Source organism: Coenobita brevimanus, chromosome 24, assembly GCF_032717465.1.
Source record: "Coenobita brevimanus isolate Jiangsu-jjx chromosome 24, ASM3271746v2, whole genome shotgun sequence".
Taxonomy (NCBI): domain Eukaryota; kingdom Metazoa; phylum Arthropoda; class Malacostraca; order Decapoda; family Coenobitidae; genus Coenobita; species Coenobita brevimanus.
This window is the reverse complement of record NC_136977.1, coordinates 8,546,056-8,567,157: the sequence shown is the minus strand read 5'-3', so window position 1 is coordinate 8,567,157 and position 21,102 is coordinate 8,546,056. Positions and strand designations below refer to the sequence as shown.

At 44.1% G+C, this 21,102-nt stretch overlaps 1 protein-coding gene across 1 annotated transcript in view; it reads right to left on the bottom strand.

Annotated features, from left to right (window-relative positions):
• LOC145393487 (ecdysone receptor-like) overlaps positions 1-21,102 on the bottom strand; it is a 747,239-nt gene that overhangs the window by 594,933 nt on the left and 131,204 nt on the right. Inside the window, exon 2 of the mRNA XM_080267607.1 lies at positions 19,086-19,577. Within this exon, the coding sequence (XP_080123733.1) occupies positions 19,086-19,554 (469 nt within the window). The 5' untranslated portion in view covers positions 19,555-19,577. The remainder of the gene's footprint in view (positions 1-19,085; positions 19,578-21,102) is intronic.

Genomic DNA, 21,102 nt, shown 5'->3' with positions numbered 1-21,102 from the left:
GTTCCACTGTACTACCTTCCAGCCTGCAAAGAAGTGCTGGCAAATTTCTGCTGTATCTTCCTACACTTCGCCAGCCCTCGATAACAGTCGTGTTCTCTCCCTTCATGCAACCTGGAGGACTAGGGAGTGGCAAGGAAGTACAGGTGGGAAGTACGATGGAAAACAAAATGTACAAAAGAGTAAAAAAAAAAAAAAAAAAAAAAAAAAAAAATGAACACCCCCCCCCCCAAAAAAAAAAAAAAACAGTAACAGATAAGGGCAGGAAGTACATAGTACAGCAAGTATTTTGCACAAACACAAAAAAGGAGTAACATGTAAAGATAGCAATTACAAGTGATAGCCACAAGTCAAAGAAAATACAAAGGAAAGCACACAGCAACAAGCGAGAGGTGGGGGAGTACAAACGAAAGCAGATGGGTACAGACGTATTGATCCGTTCGAGGCTATTCCTTGTAGAGAATGACTAAGATATTTGTTCTGTGAGGGAGGGAAGGAAGGAAGGAAGGAAAGAAGGAGGGAGGGAGGGAGGGAGGGAGGGAGGGAAGGAGGGAGGGAGGAAGGAAGGAAGGAGGGGTATAACAAGTACGAGAAGGCAGAAGCAGGAATGAAGAACAAGTACACAAAACGACGTTAAAAAGAAAAAGAAAACAAGGAAAAATAAGAGGACAAGAAGAGGAAATTAAAGGGCGATACCAGTAAAAAAAAAAAAAAAAAGCAAACAAAAAAAGTATGAAAAGTAACAAAAAAAAAATAAACAGTAAAAGTAACCAGAAAAAATAAAAACACGGTGAGATTTAAGAAAATGGGAAGACACAAGAAGACAAGTGAGAAGACAAGATAACAGGCCAACCAATTCCCTCACAGTAACGACCAATCGATCAATTCCAGCGCCATATCTTTCCCTGCCTGTCAAACTGTAGGTCTTTTCTCACTTTTCTTTCACTATCTCTCAAAACGGAGCTCGAGAGGAAAAAATTGTGGGGTATTCTTTTGCTGATATTCTGAATTGTTATTATTCTCTCTCTCTCTCTCTCTCACACACACACACACACACACACACACACACACACATTTCGAGCTTACCAATGTGTCATCCCCATCGGTCGATCCCAATGCCTCTTCCACACTCCGTCTTCAGTAATAGCTTAGTAACCAAGCTGAGGAAAGTAGTCTGTCATTCTTTTTTCTTTCATCACTCACTCCATCCCATTACCACCATATTCACCTCCCCTGCCACCCTCAGACTCATCTCAGTCTGACTCTCCTGTGCTACAATCTAACATACTCCAGCAATACTCTGGTCGCCTGTCAAACCAATCCCCCCAGGTCCTACCATCCAGCACTCTTCCAGCCTTCACCTTTGGAACAGCACAGCATACAACATTAATCACCCGACCCAGATCTGCTCCACACCATTTTACCGAACGACGTAGTGGTGCCCGTGTCTGCGCAAAACGCCACACATCTCTCTGCGGCAGACACGTAATAGATCTTCTTTGGCAGACAGGCAATAATAAATCTTTCTTTGACAGACACTGAACAATATGTCTTTCTTTCGCGGACATGTAATAATGAATCTTTCTTTGGCAGACACGTAATAATAAATCTTTCCAGGCAGACACGTAATAAATCTTTCTTCAGCAGACACGTACTTACAAATCCTTCTTCGGCAGACATGTAATAATACAGATCTTTCTACGGCAGACACTTGAAAATACAGCCTCTTCTTCGACAGACATTTGATAATATAAATCTTCGGCAGACATTTGATAATATATTTCTTCGGCAGACAAGTAATAATACAGATCTTTCTTCGGCAGACAAAAGCAAGAAAATATATAACTTCACATAACCCGACCAGATCCGCTGTGCCTTTAATCCGAACTGTGTGGTGGTGCCAGCGTTCGCACAAAAGGTCACGCAGACGTCCTTCTTCGGCAGACATGTTCACGGATGATGCATGGTACAGCGGGGGCATCAATATACGATGGACGTGTCACGGGAGACGGACAAAAAAAAATAAGCTCGACAGGGGAGGAACCAGATGGGATTTTCGTGGCGGAAACGTGGAGACTCATCCCTGACCCAAAACTGACTATTTGCGTTGTAACTCTCATCAGTTTGGAAGAATTTATGACACCTTTTCCTTAACAATTTATTTTACACATTACTCTTTAACCCCTTTAATCCGATGACACATTTTTCATTTTCGTCCTCCTATCTCCAGAAAATTTTATTCAGGTTTGCAGACATATTTCGAACTGAAGAGGTTAGGTATAGCCTTCACTTACCCCATCTTTACATAAATTCTACCCACAACTGCGTAAAATCGTCTGGAAGTACAAGAACAATCACTAAAAGGTCATCACACTGAAAGGGTTAATTTTATCGTGTAGGCTGCTTGTATCTGACATCACCAGTTTTCATAAATACAGACGAAAATATTAACGTGGCAGATACAGAAACACACTTTAAAGGAAGAGGTGTTAGACAGCCTCCTACATGCCACCCTATGAGGACTCTGTATACGCGTAAGCTGAATATACAAAAAATCTATCCAGAATCAAAAGAAAAACACGTTATAACAGTAACGGTGTTCATGGGGATCCACTCTAACCCATTAACTGCAAGAAATATTCCCTGTGCTGAAGAAATCGTTTAGCAGTGGAGCAAAAAAGATAAATACATAATAAAAAAAAGAAACACACACACGACATCGTCCAGAAGAAGTAAAACACTAAACTTTTTTTCTTATCGGGCTAAGAATTAAGGATACAGCACGCTCTTATCTGTCCCTCTTGCAACAACCTCTATCAAGGAAATTCTCTTGATATGGCAGGTAATCTTAGAAGAATGCATAATATAATACACTTATACATGAACATCTTCACTACAATGGCGTCTCCTATTACCACCAGACAATTTTAATAAAAAGTGGAGAGATTTGCCGAACTTATGGAGGTTTCCCACAGCGTTAATAAAATCGTCTCAAGGCTGAGAAAAAAAGTTACCGTACTGAGGAGATTACAGTAATATAAGAACTACATAGGACCACTCTACTGTACACAACCAAAGACCACAACTACACACCAACAACACCACACTACCAAACAACCACAATAACCTACACAACATCACACAAAAACTACACAGCCACAACACCAGAGTACCATGCAACCACAACACCACACTACCATCGAACAGCAACAACAAACAACCACGCAAGACACCCACAACACCACACTACCATACAACAACAACAACAACACACGACCACACACGACAATTACACAACCACAACACCACACTACCATACAACAACACGCCACAATTATACAGGCAAAACACACACTACCATACAACACCACCACACAACCACACACGACAATTACACAGCCACTACACCACACTACCATACACCACCACCACCACACAACCACACAAGACCATTACAGAGCCAAAACACCACACTACCACACACCAAACCAGTCACAACACCTGACAACCACACAGTACACCACCACCACAACCACACGGGCACACCACAGAGTTACATTACAACAATACACTATCATAACGCGTCAATTAAACGTACTTATATCCAGCACCAAACGCTATTACTCCACATTACCACGTCACATACCGACACCACACAACGCCACAACGAACAGAAGGTACGTAGGTGGGTGTTATTCTTTCATACCAGACTAACAAACACCACACTTTATACTACATTACAAACCACGCTACATTGCAGAACACTAGCATTGCACCACACACCACACCACCACATCACTCACTCACCACCACACTTGTTTCCACACCAGCCTATCACATCAGCACGCCACACCACCATACGACACTAAACCACATCACCCTTTCACACGCCACACCACACCACCAAACATCATATCACACCAGCACAGTAACCACACACCAACATAGCAACCTAACTCAAACACACTATACCACAACGACACCCCACACCCCGACAACACCATACCACACCACAATACCCGATTACACCACAAAATATCTACCACATCACTACACTGTATCACAGTTCTCTACTATACCACACCACCACAACAGCCAACTAAACCAGATCATACCATAATACCCTGCTACACCACGCACCACTTACCACACTATACCACCACCACACCAACATCCTACCACATCGCACCACTGCACCATAATACACTTCTCTATTACATAACACAACACCATTACACCACGCAACACTATAAAATCATTAAACCACACTACACAACACGGCACCAATAACACCATATCACTACCTAACCACATCGAACCACACCACCACACCACATTTATCTACTACAGCACACTACATCATACCACAACACCACACCACACACCCTCTATCGCACCATTACACCCCCACAACACCGCACCTCAATATCTTACACCACACACCACTACACTACACCACACACCACTATACCACAACACACCATACCACCACACCATACAATACCATCACACCACATCACACCTTTATACCACCACACCATACAATATTATACCACCACACCACACCATACCACAACACCAGGCCAGGGGTACAGCGCCTCATGAACATAGTAAGACATCTGCTTTAACCTGCTCACCTTCCCTAACATTCTTGCTGCTGCCCCACCTAAAATATGTACCACACGCAAACACGCATTCCAACACACACACACACACACACACACACACACACACACACACACACACACACACACACACACACACACACTAAACGATTTCAGTAGCTGAACACACACACACACACACACACACACACACACACACACACACACACACACACTAAACGATTTCAGTAGCTGAACACACACACACACACACACACACACTAAACGATTTCAGTAGCTGAACACACACACACACACACACACAAGTACACATGATTCCAGTAACTGAACATACTCGCTCACTCACAAACACACACACACACACACACTCACACATGATTCCAGTAACTGAATATACTCACACACACACACACGTGCACATTATTCTAGTAACAGAACATACCCATTCACTCTCACACACACACACACACACACACACACACACACACACAAACGATTCCCGTAAAGGCAAATGTACACAGACAAACACAGGACTCCAGCATCTACACAACCATATGCACATACATATACACAGAATTCCGGAAGCTGGTCAATATACGCACATACACATACACAGGATTTCAGAAGCACACACACACACACACACACACACACACACACACACACACACAAATGCATGCACGCAGGATTCCAGCAGCTGCACATACACACACGTACGTACAGCAGACACCAATAGAAATACGTAGTCAGCTGGCTATGCCGTTTATCAGGCAGAAACACAGTCACAGGGCACGCACACACGCACATGACCGCACATACACACACACACACACACACACATAAACGCACAAATACAAGACATTCAAGCAGACTACATTCACACAAATTCTTTCTCTCTCTCTCTCTCTCTCTCTCTCACACACACACACACACACACACACACACACACTATTACTACTACAACTACTACTATTACTACTACTACACTGCACCCAGTACCGACCCAGACACATGCATAAAATATCCTCATTGCACACACGCACGAACACACGTACATGCACACGCAAACCCGTTCCCAACCAGGTGAGTATACGTGAGTATATACACACACACACACACACACACACACACACACACACACAATGGGTCCTAATGGAGATGTTCAAGTAGACGAAAGGTGAAAGGAGGAGGAGGAGGAGGAGGAGGAGGAGGAGGAGGAGGCAATGAGAAGAGGAAGAATAAAGGAGTAAAAGAGGAAGATAAAGAAAGGACAAGAATGCAAAAAAACCGTGGGAGGGTGAAAGGGAGATGGAGGAAGGAAATATGAGACGAAAACTGACGGGAGACAAAAGAGGAAGACAGAGGAGGTAGAGAAAACAAGAGAAAAGAAGACTAGGAGGAGGAAGAGTGGAAGGAGAAGAAAGATGGAGGACTAGAGACAAGAAAGAGAATAGACGGCAGAAGGGGGAAATGAGCAAAGAAAGATAAAGAGTGAAAAGATAACAAGAGGGAAAGACAAAAAAAGGAAAGAAGAGAGGAAAGAGAAGGAAATGCGTGAGAAATGGAAAGAAAAGAGAGAAAAAGAGTAATGAGAGAAGAAGAGAAGAGAGTGGAAGAGAGGGAAAGACATGAGGGAAAAAGGAAAGAAGAAAAAGAATGGTATGATAGGAGAGAGAGAGAGAGAGAGAGAGAGAGAGAGAGAGAGAGAGGCTGAAATTATTGAGGTAGGTCCTGGCCGGTGTTGTCAAGCAGGTACACCCCCAGAGGCACCAGGGAGGCAGGGTAGTGGCTGGGAAGCAGGAAGAAAAGAGGGTTAAATAGAGAGGCAGGGAGCAGACAGGTGAGAATGTAAGCAGGGAGGATGATAAGCAGGTAGGAGGCATGGAGTGGGTAAACGAGGAGGCAGGAAGGTAGGTAGCAGACATGCAGGGAAGAAGCACAGAGAGAGGCAGGAGGCAGGACAGTAGATACAGACATGCAAAAGGGAAGGTAGATAGGTAGGTCAGGAGGGATGAAGCAAGCAGGAAGCAAAGGAATAGGCGGTCAGGATATACTCTGGGAAGGATGAAGGGAGGAAGAGATATGGCAGCAAGGTAAGGAAAAGCCTACGAATGAGGGAAGTAGGCAGTGAGAAAGGAAGGAAACACGAAAGCATAAACAGTGGGTAGGAAGGCATGTGGGAAGGAGGGGGAGGATGAGGTTCGGTGTAGATGACAAGGCAACAGGCAAGCAGACAGGAAGGCAGGTAGGTACACAGGGAGGGAAGTCAGCAGGGAGATGTTCAGCATTTGGCTGGGAAAGTCAGCAAAGAGATAAGGAAACCGACAGGGAAGGAGGAAAACCAGGATGGAGGAAAGTCAGGAGTGAGGGCAGCAAGGGAAGCAGATTGAGTGGACAAAGGTGAGAAAGCAGACACAGTAAAAGATGCGGGGAGAGGGGATGGACGGCTGAAAGAGAGATGAGAGAGCAGGGGGAAAAGAGGGGAGGAGAGAGATGGAAGAAAGAAGAGTAGACAGACAGACAGGGAGGGAGGGAGGAATAGAGAAAGGGTGAAATGAGGCTATGTTACAGGAAGGAAGGAAGCCAGAGGGGGAGAGGGAAAGGAATGTATGGAAAAAGGAAGGGATAACGAGTCGGACAAAAAAAGCTGAGGGAGAGGGACAGGTAGAGAGTGGGAGTGAGGAAGAGAAGGAAATGCTGACAGGGAAAGAGGAAGAGAGAGAGGAATCCACTGGGGGAAAGAGGTAGTGAGAGAAATGCAATGAGGAAAATAAGATAAACGAATGTAAATAAGGGGAGGGACAGACACAGAGAGAGGCAGGCATGTAGGGGAATGATGGAAGAGGAAAGTTGGGAAGGGAGAGGCAAACAGGAAGAGGCAGACATGGAGAGGCAAGAAGGAAGAGGCAAGATGGGAGAAGCAGGAATGGACAAACGGGAATGGAGAGGCAGGAGGGGAGAGGAAGGCAGGGAGAGGCAGGCAAGGAGAGGCAGGCAACGAGAGGCCGAGGGGGTGAGGATGGACAGGCAGAGGGGGTATCAGGTGGCGAATAAGGCAAGGCTTTAGAGGTAAAGGGACTAGGGAGAGGGGAAAGGCAGGGAGAGAAGGAAGAAATGTTGAGAGTGAGAGGGAGAGAAAATGAGAAAGAGAGATTTTGTTTCATGCAAGGAAGAAGAAACCAAAGGCCAGAAGCCCGCAAGATTGTTCCCTCCAACGGAGAAAACAAAATCAAGAAAACAGAGTCCCAAATTCAAGATCTGTTCACTTCGAGATGCCTGGACAAATTGCGTTTGAAAGACTGGAGGTCATACGCAGCAGGAAATACAGACGGAAGAAGACGGTTTCAGAGTTGACCTATTGCATGCATGATGGACTGGGAGTAATGGTTGCCTTGCATTAAAGAGTTGGACAGAAAAAGGATAAGAGTTTGTTGATAGACGGGTGTTACGCGCCTGCCGTAGTGATGGAGGGATGTAAGCGGACAGTTCAGAGGAGCAGTGACCACTGAAGTAGCGATAGAAAAGAGATAAAGATGTAACAGTGCGGCGAAGAGACATAGGTTGAAGGGAGCCAGTAAGAGGAGCATTAATGAGACGAAAAGCCTTTAACTCCACCTTATTGACAAGAGCTGTATGTGGGGAGCCTCCCCACACATGAGAGTTGAACTCTCCACAAGGGCGAATAAAACTCATATATAAAGTAAACAACTGTGCAGGGTAAAGATGGCATGGAGTCGGCTTAGCACACCTAATCTCTTGGAAGCAGATTTTACAAGAGCGGTAATATGATCTTTCCAAGTTAAACCCCGAGAGAATGAAACCTCAAGCATATTTAAAGATGATGCAGGATTGAGTTGCATATTGTTAAAAATTAGAGGATAATCCTGTGGAAGATTTATGACGGGTTGAAAGATTAAGAACTGAGTTGTTTATGCATTAAAAGAAAAAGGTTCTGACAATGCAGAAGAGAAGAAATGCTGAGAGGAAAAGTGGAGGCTAGAAATCCAGAGGAGAAAAGAGGAAGAAAGGGTAATTCAGAGGGATAGGGCGAGGCAGAGAGGGAGGCAGGGTGTGAGAAGAGGCAGAGGGTGAGGCAGGTGATGGCGAATAAGGCAAGACTAGAGGGAAGGAATGTACGAGTGATATTGTACATGGGAAGGTAATGGGGAGGATGACTTGGCCGGAGGGAAGGACGGAAAAAAGGATGGATGGAAGGAAGCAATGATGGACGGGACTGGAATTGCACGTTGGAAGGTAATGGGGAAGGATGACTTGAAGGGCAATGAGGGAGGAAGGAAGGAGGGAAGGAAAGATGGAAGGAAGGAAGGAAGGAAGGAAGGAAGGAAAAGGAAAGAGAAAGGAAGGAAGGAGGGAAGATTGGGGAAGAGGGAAGAAAAAAGGGAAAAAGTAGGAAATGAATGAATGAATGAATAAGAGAGGAAGGGAGGGAGGGAGAAACGTATATAAAGGATAAAGGAGGCATGAAAGAAATATGCATGACGATGCTGAAGAGGAGGGAGAGAAGGAGGAAAAGATAACGAAAGATGGGGGCGGGGCAGGAAAGACAAGTGGTGTGTGGCCTTGGAAGGAAGAAAGGAAATAAGGCAAATAAGAGTGGATGGAAGGGAAAAACAAGAAAAACAGAGGAAAGAAATAAAACGATCAAATGAAGAAAAATAGTAGATGAGGAAGAAGAAAAGAGTGAAGGAGACGAAGGATTAAAGAACGAAAAGGAAGCAAAGTAGGGAAAGATGCCCGATAAAAAAGGAAGAAATGGAAGAAAGGAGAAAGCAAATTAAATGAATGAATGAATGAATGAAAAGAAGGAAGGAAGGACGAAAGAGAAGGACAAACGAAATGGGAAATGAATGGAAAGAGCAAATATAAAAATAACCGTTATAAAAGACGGAATACGAGGGAAGGAAAGCAGGAAAGAAAAAAGAGGAAGGAAAGAAGGAAGGAGGGGATAAGAAATGAATAAATGCAAGAGGAAGACAGATGGAAGAATGAATGAATTTATGAATGAAGTAATAATAAAACAAGAAGGATCGATGAAGGAAGGCAGGAAGGAAGAAGGAAGAAAGACACATTAATAAAGCAATCAAAGTCAATAATCAAAATGGATGAGTTAATGTGAATGAATGGTGAGTGGCCGAAGCAATCACTGAAATGAGGGAGGGGAGAAGAGAAGGGAGGGAAGAAGAGAAGGGAGGGAAGAAGAGAAGGGAGGGAATGTCACTGTGGGGATGAAAAATGGAAGGGGGGGGGGTAAGGAATGCATGACAGTGGGGAGGAAAGGAGGGAACGTCAGAGAGGGAAAGGAGGGAGGGAGTGACAAGACGGCGGGAATGGCAGAAAGGAAGGAAGGAGGAGAGAAGCCGTCAGAGTGAGAGAGGAAGAAGGGAGAGTTTGAGGGGAGGGAGGGTATGGGAGAAGGGAGATAGGGAGAAAATGTCACGAGGTGGAGAGGGAGGGAGCGGGGTGTAACAAAAAGGATGGAGAAAGATTGTGATAATAGGGAGGGGAGGGGAGGGGAGGGGAGGGGAGGGAAGCTGATAGAGAAGGGGGGGAAAGGGAGAAAATGTCAAAAGCAGGTAGGGAAAAAGGAAGGAGGGAGGCTGTGAAAGGGAAGGGTAGCGGAGGGAGGGTACGAGAGAAGGGAGGGTGTTAGGGTGAAAAATGAAAGTGGGGTGGGAGAGAGGGTTGGGAGGTGTGATAGAAGAGATAGACAGAGAGAGAAAGGTGGGAGAGAGGGAGAAAAATCAGGGACAACAGGAAAAGACATAAAAGAAAGGAGAGAAGGAAGGGTGTCAGGAAAAGAAGGAAGCTATAAACGGGATGAGATGGTGGAATGGAGAAGGAAAAAGAGGGAGCGAGGAAGGAAAGTAGGATGGAAGAAGAAGGAAAAAGGAAAGGGAAGAAGAAAATGTCAAAGCAAAGAGAAGTGGGGAGGAGGAAGGGAATGTGTGAAAGGGGAAGAAGGAAAGGGCAAAAAGGGAAAGAGAAAACAGAATAAGAAAAAGCATAGTGAATGACCAAGCTAATCTAAGACGATGAAGGAAGAATCGAGTAAAAGGGAAGAAAAAGGGAAGAATATCAGAGAAAAAGGAAAATGGTCAGAAGATAGGAGGTCTGGAGTGAGGGTGAGAGACGGAGAGGAAGGCCAATCAAGCACGAAGACGGGGGGGAAAAAATAGTGAAGACGGGGAAGGTGAGAAGGATGGTGAATGTGGAGGAGGGGAATGAGAGGAAGAATATACAAAGGGAGAATAAAATATGCGAAAGATAACCAACAGAGAAGTGAAGGAAAAATATATCGAGGACTAAAAACGTAACATGAAAAGGATAAAGAATGAGGACGAGGACAAAATAAAGATAAATGGAGGAGAAACGAAGAAATTATGCTAAAGATAATAATAAAAAATGAAGGAAAAACATATCGAGGAATAAAAACATAAGATAAATGAAAAGAATAGAGAATGAGAACAAGGACAAAATAAAGATAAATGAGGACGAAACCTTTCATAAATACAAGGAGAGAGAAAAAAATAAAAGACCATTTAATATGTATCAAACATCAAAGCTACTTCCTCCACACCACAAGAACCATCTGTCCCATCATTCCACACCATAAATCTGTCTTCCACCTACAACACGCCCGCTCATCACCCCACCCACCCTAACAGACCCCTGTCACCACACTCCATCCTCATCACCCCACCCACCACACTCATAGCCCCATCTACCCTCTACCCCTCTCACAGCCCAATCTCCCCACCCCACCCCATCCCACCCTCACCCCACCACACCCTCCACCCCACCCCACCCCACTCACACCCCCTCCTCCCCACCACACCCTCACGCACCCCTTTCTTAGACGTTTTAGCTAAAATCTCTGGCTCTGGCACTCCAACCCAGGGCCCAGTGCCAACTTAGGGGCTGATAATGTGTGTGTGTGTGTGTGTGTGTGTGTGTGTGTGTGTGTGTGTGTGTGTGTGTGTGTGTGTGTGTGTGTGTGTGTGTGTGTGTGTGTGTGTGTGTGTGTGTGCGCGTGCGTGCGTGCGTGCGTGAACTATTCATCACCATCACATTATATTTTCAGGATAACTGTCCCACACAGAGGCCAAAAACCGTGGCAACGAACCCTGGTACAAAGAACGAGGAAACCATCACCAAGAAGAAACAGGGAAGATACATTTCCCTTTGAGAAATAAAATAGGGAGAAAAAAAATACACAAAGAGGAAAGACGAAAAATTCCCAGCCCTCCGCCTCAAACTATACGGGCCATTTACCTCTCTGTCACTGCCACTGCCGCATCCACACCCTCCCCACCAGTCCTTCACATGCAAGCACACACACACACACACACACACACACACACACACACACACACACACACACACACACACACACACACAAAGTTCAAATATATATGCCAGCACACGCACCAATAAACAACAGGCATATGCACTGGTTCCTTCACAAGCATACAGGCACAAACACACAATCAAGCACATAGAAGGACCATCACCAAACACAAACACAGGTTTCATCACAAACCAAAGTCTTCACACAAGCACAACGGCACGAACACACACAAACAAGCAAGCACACACAGGAACCGACGCCAGACATAAGCACAGGCACTGAGCACAAGCACACAAGCACAAACACAAGCAAGCACAAAGGAACCATCGTCACACACACACACACACACACACACACACACACACACACACACACACACACACACAAACACACACACACACACACACGCACAGGACCCCTCGCCAGACACAAACAGTCACACAGCAACACCCCCGTATCGGTAGGTCAAGCACACCCAAGATACATCACCAGACGACATGCACCAAGGCACAGACACCAAACACACACACACACACACACACACACACACACACACACACACACACACACACACACTACCACTGCCGGACAGAAGGCAGCACACAGCAACAGCCAGTATCGCCAGGTCAAGAGCAGACACACAAGACCCCCTGCCAGACAAGCACAAACACACGCAGGCCCACCACCAGACACAAACACACACAAATAAACACAAACAAACACACGCAGCAAGAGCCCCGTATCGCTAGTTCAACATCAACAACACAAGTGATCACATTCACAAACTTTCTCCAGCCCAACCTATTCATTCCGAGGACATGATCTTTATTCTTGGTGACTCCAGAGCTTGTATTCTCGTAGGTTAAGAACCCTCCCAAACACCTCTTCCTTAGTGATTTCTTTTTGGATATGGTTGGTTAATATCCTTTTGTACGTTATTCTTGAAGAGTACGGCGGTATTGCAAAGGATTTATTTGACACAGGAGCGTACAGTAAGGTGTAATAAACAAAATAAATGGCTTACCCTAATATTTTTTATCTTAATGTAGGCTATATCTAACACCTCAAGCTCAAAAAGTCTCTACTGAAACCCCCCTCCCCCCCAAAAAAAAAAAAATCGTTTGGAAATAACAAGAAAGGAAACGTCATCTGTTTGAACGGGCTAAGTTATGCTCTGGAGTGTTTATATCCTTGTCTTCACTCACACAACTGAAAAAAAAAAAATGAATGCTAAATGTACCAAAAAAATATACATGATAATAATTTACTTCTATGGAGATTTTTTTTAATATTCAAAATTATATAAAATCGGTCTCTGGTTAATATGTCTCACTGGCGGCTGAATAAAATCGTCCAGCGTTACTTAAAATAGACCACTAGAGCTGTCCTGGGCATAAAACGGGTTAAGATCCTTCAAGAGTGTACCTCCAACTCGACTCCACGTGTTCCACCAGTATAAACTCCCCGGAGTACTCATATGTGCGGCAAAGGGATAAGCAGGTAAAGCGGTTAAGTGTGCGGTAAAAGGATTGGGAGACAACGCGGTCAAGTGTGCGGTAAAGGGATAAGCAGTGAACGCGGTCAAGTGTGCGGTAAAGGGATAAGCAGTGAATGCGGTCAAGTGTGCGGTACAGGGATTAGAGGCAAGGCATATACTCTTACAACTATGAACAAGCGAGCAGCAAGCAAACGCGAGAGGCCATTTGAGTGCTTTAATTGCTTGTCTGGCGTGGGGGGGGGGAGGGGAGGGGAGGGGAGGGGAGGGGAGAGAGAGAGAGAGAGAGAGAGAGAGAGAAGGGGGGGGGGTAAGTTGGCAACCCAACTCGCGCGTGTCTCCACCAATCGGCACTGGGCTCAGGTGGTTCTTTGATCAAGCCATATTTCAGGCAGCACTGGGTCTGGGTGCGTGGCCTGGCACTCCATCCACGACTTTAACTAACGACACGTCTCACCACACCACCACCCAAACACGACCCAATCCTCAGGCGAAGTCAGTAACACCACTTGCCTTGTAACTCACTTAACCCCTTGAACGAGGTGACGCCTCTTTGCCCGAGTCGTAAAACATAGGAATATTAGAGCAACGTCAGAGTATCTTGTTATTACTTCTTCTTGGAGGAAACACTGAAATATTCTTCCACTACATATAACCATTAACTCTACTAGGCCAATTTTCACAGGGCATGGTCTCATGGTCCCTCCCCACCACCCCAATTCCAGCTCATCCCACCCATTACTTTGTCCCCTACGCCTATTCCTTCAACTCCCTCCCCCGACACTTTAACTCCTACACTACATCTTGAAATAAACCTTCACTACACTCATACCACTAACCCTGCAACCCCCATTTCCACAGGGTACACTTTACTGCTCCAGCCCCACCACTCACGTACACTTCAACCCTGTCTACCCATTCCATTACACACTATGGCCATTTTTTTTTTTTTACCCTCCCCCTTTTGACGGCTTCACGACACGACACAGTTACGTGGCTGACAAACAGACATCTTTAGGTTATTCTTACTATTTCCAGGCGATTCTATTTAACTCAGGAAACCCGTCTTTAATCTGCATGAGTTCTTATAAGCACATTTTAAAGTCTCTAATTTGTACAGTCTTCCTTAAGCCGGGTAAATGCATCTGAAGTCCCCAAAAAGATAATAAAAAGTACACATCATTGCAGAAAAGTAGCGAGGCTGAAAAGTTGTACTACAGCCTTAGCAAGAATAACGAAAAATGATGGCGTTATGGGGGTGAAAGGGTTATTTCCGAAACGCGGTGATTATGGGCCAAAAAGAAAATGACAAACGTGATTCCTCTATCTTTCAAGCCCTGCAGCCCGAGGACGCCGTAATAAATTGAGCTCCTGGTATCTTCAGTCTCTCTCTCTCTCTCTCTCTCTCTCTCCTTCTTCACACTGCCACTGTAATATGCACCCTTTTTAACCCCTCTGGTGGGAAAGCTGGTAATGGGGGAATCTCCTAGGCCGAATATTCTCGTTTGGCAGTAGCAAGAATACAATAAAGAGAATATCATCGTGTTAAAGGGGTTAAAGATTCAATTATCATCCTTCAAAGTCTCCCTCCCCACACACACAACCCCCCCCCCTACACATACACACACACACACCATAAATGCTCTTCAAAATCACCCCAAAACACCCTCCCCCCCTTTCACAATCTAAATGCAGCAGTTCCGCTTTACGCACACCCAAACTGAATCTCGATATGTTTTTACGATCCTCCGCTAAATGGCTACGCACCAGAACCAAGCCCGCACCGTCAACACAAACATCAAACTAAACATCATCAAAGTGGGCTGTTTATTACGACGGGACTTTACTATTAAGCTTGTGTGTGTGTGTGTGTGTGTGTGTGTGTGTGTGTGTGTGTGTGTGTGTGTGTGTGTGTGTGTGTGAGAGAGAGAGAGAGAGAGAGAGAGAGAGAACGAATGTTTAAAATATACCAAAACTCTGTCTCTTCGAAGAGCTTATCTTAACCCCTCCGCCTGCCACCAAAGCACGTGTATCTTTTGCGTGCTTGTGCAACGATATATATATATATATATATATATATATATACACACACACACGAACATTTATAAGGATGATATCAGACTTTCCATTTTCGTTCTTACTACCTACAGACGATTTTGTAGTTAACGGATTGGGAAAGGGGTTAGCAATTGTTGATTTTTTTTCATTCCTGCTGCCGTCAGTCGAATCTGTACCGTTCGCGATCTCATGGAAAACGGGATAGGATGTAAGACTGACATCATTTTATTTTTCGTTCTTGAAATCATCTATTTTCTGAAACTAGAAAGGTGACGTCTTGCAATGAAGTGACTTAAGTTGAAGGATCGCCTTTCTTAATGGTGTGGATTTATGTGAGGCCCTGGTGACGAAGGGGTTATATTTTGGGGTCACCACCTCGTAGCAACGAAATAATGGGTTCGGTTCTATAAAGGGGTTAGAGTTAAGGGTAATGTGGTAAAACGTGCTTGATTTAAAGACGATCTATAGTACCAAATGGGTTTTAGGGAAGACCTCCCGTAATGAAGGAGCCACATTTAGGGACAACTCTCGTACTTAAGGGGCTGGATCACCTCTCAAACCCAGTTGACCTAAAAAAAAAAATCAAAGTAAACCCAGCTGACCTAAAAAAAAAAAATCAAAGTAAACCCAGTTGACCTAAAAAAAAAAAATCAAAGTAAACCGAGCTGACCTAAAAAATAATATATATCACATTTCAAACTAAACCCGGCTGACCTTCAAAAAAAATGTCGAACTCAATCCAGCTAACCTTAAAAAAAATCATCCCAAACTAAACCCAGTTGACCTAAAATAAAAAAAATCTCAAAACTAAACCCAGCTAACCTAGGCTAAAAAAAAAAAAAAAATGTACTCAGATGCAGTAAAGGTTTGTCCGAATGCTTACCCGGCGTGACTCTCGCCTTTACGGAAATAGCGAGTGACTAAGCAAAGAGTACCACTGAAAAAAATAAGAGAAAGTCAGCTGGTCACAGTGAGGTAAAAAAAAAACAGCTGTTAGGTCATCGCTTACTTCGAAGTGTAGAGAAAATTGTAAAATACTGCTATCCACAAATGCAGGAACAAAAATATTATTTATTATTATTATTATTATTCTCTCTCTCTCTCTCACACACACACACACACACACACAAAACTGGAGCAACATTCGTTTTAACATCACCACATCGACATCACAATAAAACATAAAACCTCCAACAACAAAAAGATAAAAGAAAGAAAATATAAAAACGCGAAAACCATTTATGTTAGTAGCCTAACAAAAAAGAGGAAAACTAAAGATAAAATAAATAAATAAATAAATAAATAAATAAAGCCTGAGAGCGACCTAAAAAAAGAAAATTGTAATAGTGACCTAAAAAATATACTAGCAACTTGAGAGAGAGAGAGAGAGAGAGAGAGAGAGAGAGAGAGAGAGAGAGAGAATAAAATGTGCTGCGAGTCTCCTGGGAACCTGACGTTTTCCCGACCTTGCCACTTGCCGCATAACCCAATCACCGTTCACCCCCCTCCCCCTCCCACCTCCCCTCCGCCTCAACTCCCCTCCCTTTCACTCCCCTTCACTTCCCGCACCCCTCTTCCACCCAATCTCAAACGCTCAATTCCTTTTCCCCTTCCCTCCCTCCTTTTCACCCTTCTCAGTCGTCCACCTCCCACACCCCTCTTCCTCTGCCACCTCTCGTTCCCTGTAGTTACACTTCCCCTCTCTTTCCCTTTTTCCCCTCCCTTCCCCAAGCCCTCTACACCTCCCCCTCTCCTTTACCTCTTCCCCAAGCCCTCTACACCTCCCCCTCTCCTTTACCTCTTCCCCTCCCTTCCCTCAACCCTCTACACTTCCCCTCCCTTCCCCAAACCTCCATTTTTCCACTTCATCTCCTCTTCCCTCTCCACCCTCTCATTTCACCGTCCATCTTCCAATCCTCTCTCTCTCTCTCTCTCTCTCTCTCTCAAGCTCTTATCACGTCACTGTCCTTTTCTCCAACTCGTCTTCGCTCTTATATCTATTCGTCGTCCAGACTTCACATCACTCTCAATTAACCTTTGCGCTGCTTTGAACACAGGTAGTATTTTCCACGTTGAAGCAAGACGATTTTTTTTCTTTTTCGCCTGAGAGGATTTATTTGGCTTGCTCTGTATATTTGTTTTTCCCTCTCTCAGTTTCTTCATCCTGCAACACATCTTTCCTCGAAGTCAATAAACATTTTTTTCCTGCAACATATTTTCCCCATCAATACTTCACTCACAGTCACGCTAATGCAACTTCCTACACACACAAAAAAAAAGGGTGATTAACCTTCATACTTTTCCTCTCATACATTTTTTTCGTTCTTTCTTTCATTATATTTTTCCTGAGAATTTGTTTCTTCATTACTTGTTTCTTCTAACTTGGCTCAGTATAATTAAGTTGTTTGTATTACCTTTATTTCACACCATTCCCTCAACAATGTGCATCATCCACCTCGTATCTTTCCACTCACCAAGGGCAGTATCCTGGTGCGGTTGGGAAGCTTAGTAACACCTCCTTAATGGTTTATTTCTGTATGTGCTCCACCACTCTATTACTGTATTATATTCATGCAGTCAAAGAAAATATTAGAAAGATATAAAAAGACAAAACGAGAATATTAATGGGTCCTTTGGAAAATAAATAATTAAGGAAGAGGTGTTAAAGACCTTCCTCAAAGCGACGATTATACGGGTCCAACTATACTTCGTCACACACACAAGCATCATCCTACCTCACATAAACTTTAACCTTATTTCCAAACCTTAAATCTTCAGAGGATGGTACGTCACCACCAAGCCGAGCAAAATCGTAAGTACATAGTTAAAATTAAAGTTAGCCTTCACGTTTTGGAAAAGTTAGAGACTGCTGTTATCTTAGAGAGGACAGAAAATTACAAAATCATCCCCCCAAAATAGCGTCGGGCGATAGAGAATGAAATGGCTGCAGATAAATGTCACAGATTCTAAAATGGCCTACAGACCATTAACCCCTTCAATACGATGACATAGTTTATGCTATACCTTCCATGAACTCTTCTCTACAAGGGGGCTCTCCGAAACTCGGAAATATTCTCTTGAAGTAGCATAAGAAAAAAATTAGTCAACGGACTGAAGGGTTAATATTAGTTTCTTGGGGAAGTGACCTAATTTGCAGTTAGGAAAAAAAACGTAAGGATAGATACAGCTTCATATTATAACTCTTAACACAGCATATGCAGACGAGACACAGCCATACGAACAAACAACAGATATGAGGCATGGTATAACAGGAGAAATCACATGGAAAATAATGATAAACTTAATGAATGGATTACTCTGCAGTTCATTCATTAACCTGGCGGATATTTTCGTCCTTCTGAACTTATTTCCCGTAACTTAGTGTCATGATAAGACACTTCATCCTTCCCACAGCACTACTTTGTGACTAGCATCACATTCTGGTGTTTGTTTTTTGTTACAGTTCAGCATCAGAGGTGTAGAGATGTTAATCTTACGCCTAGTTGAAATGAACAAAGTATAGGTTAAGTGTTGCACATACCTGATCTGGATGGGTAGGGTGAGCTTGGGTCGTAGCTGGACGAGGACATAGGTGACATGCCGTTGGATGGGTGGCCGCCAGACCCCCCGGAGAGCCCGTTGGAGCTCTGTGGGGGCGGGGACAGGGAGTCGATGCTCATGGCCCCGGGGCTAGGCGACCACTCCACCCTATCCCCATGAATGCCATCGCTTCTCGGCTTTTTTGGGTTCACGGAGTAGTCGGAGGGCCCTGAGGGGGAGACGGGGGGCTCACTCTTGACCATGATGCCCAGGGGGGAGACAGGGGACCTGGGGACTCCACAGGGGGACTCGCCCAAGAGCGGGGAGCCGCCCGTGACGTAGGGGGATCCTTGTGGGGATGTGGGGTCCATCTTGGGGGAGACGAGGGAGTGGACGAGGGGAGGTTGAAGGGGGGAGCGGCCACCCATCAGCCCGCGGCCCCGCAGATTGGAGTCGCGAGAGAACTCCATCGTCACGCCCACACCATCACAACCTGACGAAGGAGAAAAGAACATGGTGAACAGGTTGAAGAGAACGTATATAACATAAATGAACAGCAGGGACATAACGTGAAATGAACAGGAGAGTTATAGAAAAGAAACTGATAATAGTGTGAGCTAAAACAACACACCACCACAACCTGCAATGGGAAGTGGACGTCGTTGAACAGGTAGATCAGGTAATGAGCAACAGGGGCAAAAACAGGTAATGTACAGTAGAAGCACACACAGCTTCACACCATTAACCTATCATCACCACGGCACGAGAAGACAAGAGAATATGGAAATGGACACGAGCTGAGTGTGTTACATTTTTGCAAACGTAATATTCTTTTTTTTTTTTCTTTCATCACCACAGTATAGGGGAGTGAGAAAAATGTATGCCAATTAACAGAACCGCCAACCCCTTTTTTAGTACCGTAATCCCTGACTGCAGAACAAAGGACAAAATGAACAAACTTAAGGGATTTCCGTTTCAATCCACTTCTTCACAGACCGCATAACACGTCAGAGAACACGGTGAACATAAAAGGTGCTAGTTCATTAACAAGGGCAGCAAAAACAAGAACAAAGAGCAGAGGTTATATTTTGTTTCACTTCATTAACAGCTGAACAGAACATGGAACACGGTAAAGAATAAGATGAACAAATCGAGAAGATAAAAACGTGATACTGATCCTAGAACTGAGAACAACTACTGGTTATCCTAGCAGAACAAACATTAATGAACATGGTACAGAGAACAGGAAGACATAACAAATGCTGATATAACAAAGATCGCCTTGACTACTTAGCTCTGTGCACCAGTGCCTCAAAGCACACACACACACACACACACACACACATCCTGCTGAAATTACAATACGTCTACCGTTCATAAAAATATGATGGGAAAACGACGAAATGAGAGAGAGAGAGAGAGAAAACAAACACAATAAACGATCAAATAAAAGCCAATATTCCCAACACAATGACTATTACTTAAACAATTTCCTTCTATATCGTGACAATACACAAAAGAAACAACTAACGGAAATGCAGACAAATAACTCAAATTACCCTAAAATTATAACATTGTACGCAGCAATGAGAAAAAAAAGTCAGCTCCTTTATACAACGCACCAAAATACAACCAAACACGAATAAAAAGACACCAGAATATTGCAAAAAGGTCTCATACATCAGCAAAAAATATAACCATCAAATATTAGAAGAGAATATAACTGAGCACCATATATTAAAGGCTGACCCCTTAACTAAATAAAGAACATTATTTTGTTATTACCAAGAGTTTAATACGTGTTATGGGTTAGTACGTTCATTAACCCCTTCATTCATCCCAACCTTAAATAAAATCGTCTGGAGGAAGAGTCTGTTTAACCTCGTCTGACAAAGAACCCAAACCTCTTTCAGCTCGGTTAATGGCCGAATGCTGTCGGACTGGAAGATAAATATGACAAGTAACCAAGGAGACATTTCTGCCTCATAACTAAGACACCGAATTTCACGCAGACTGGA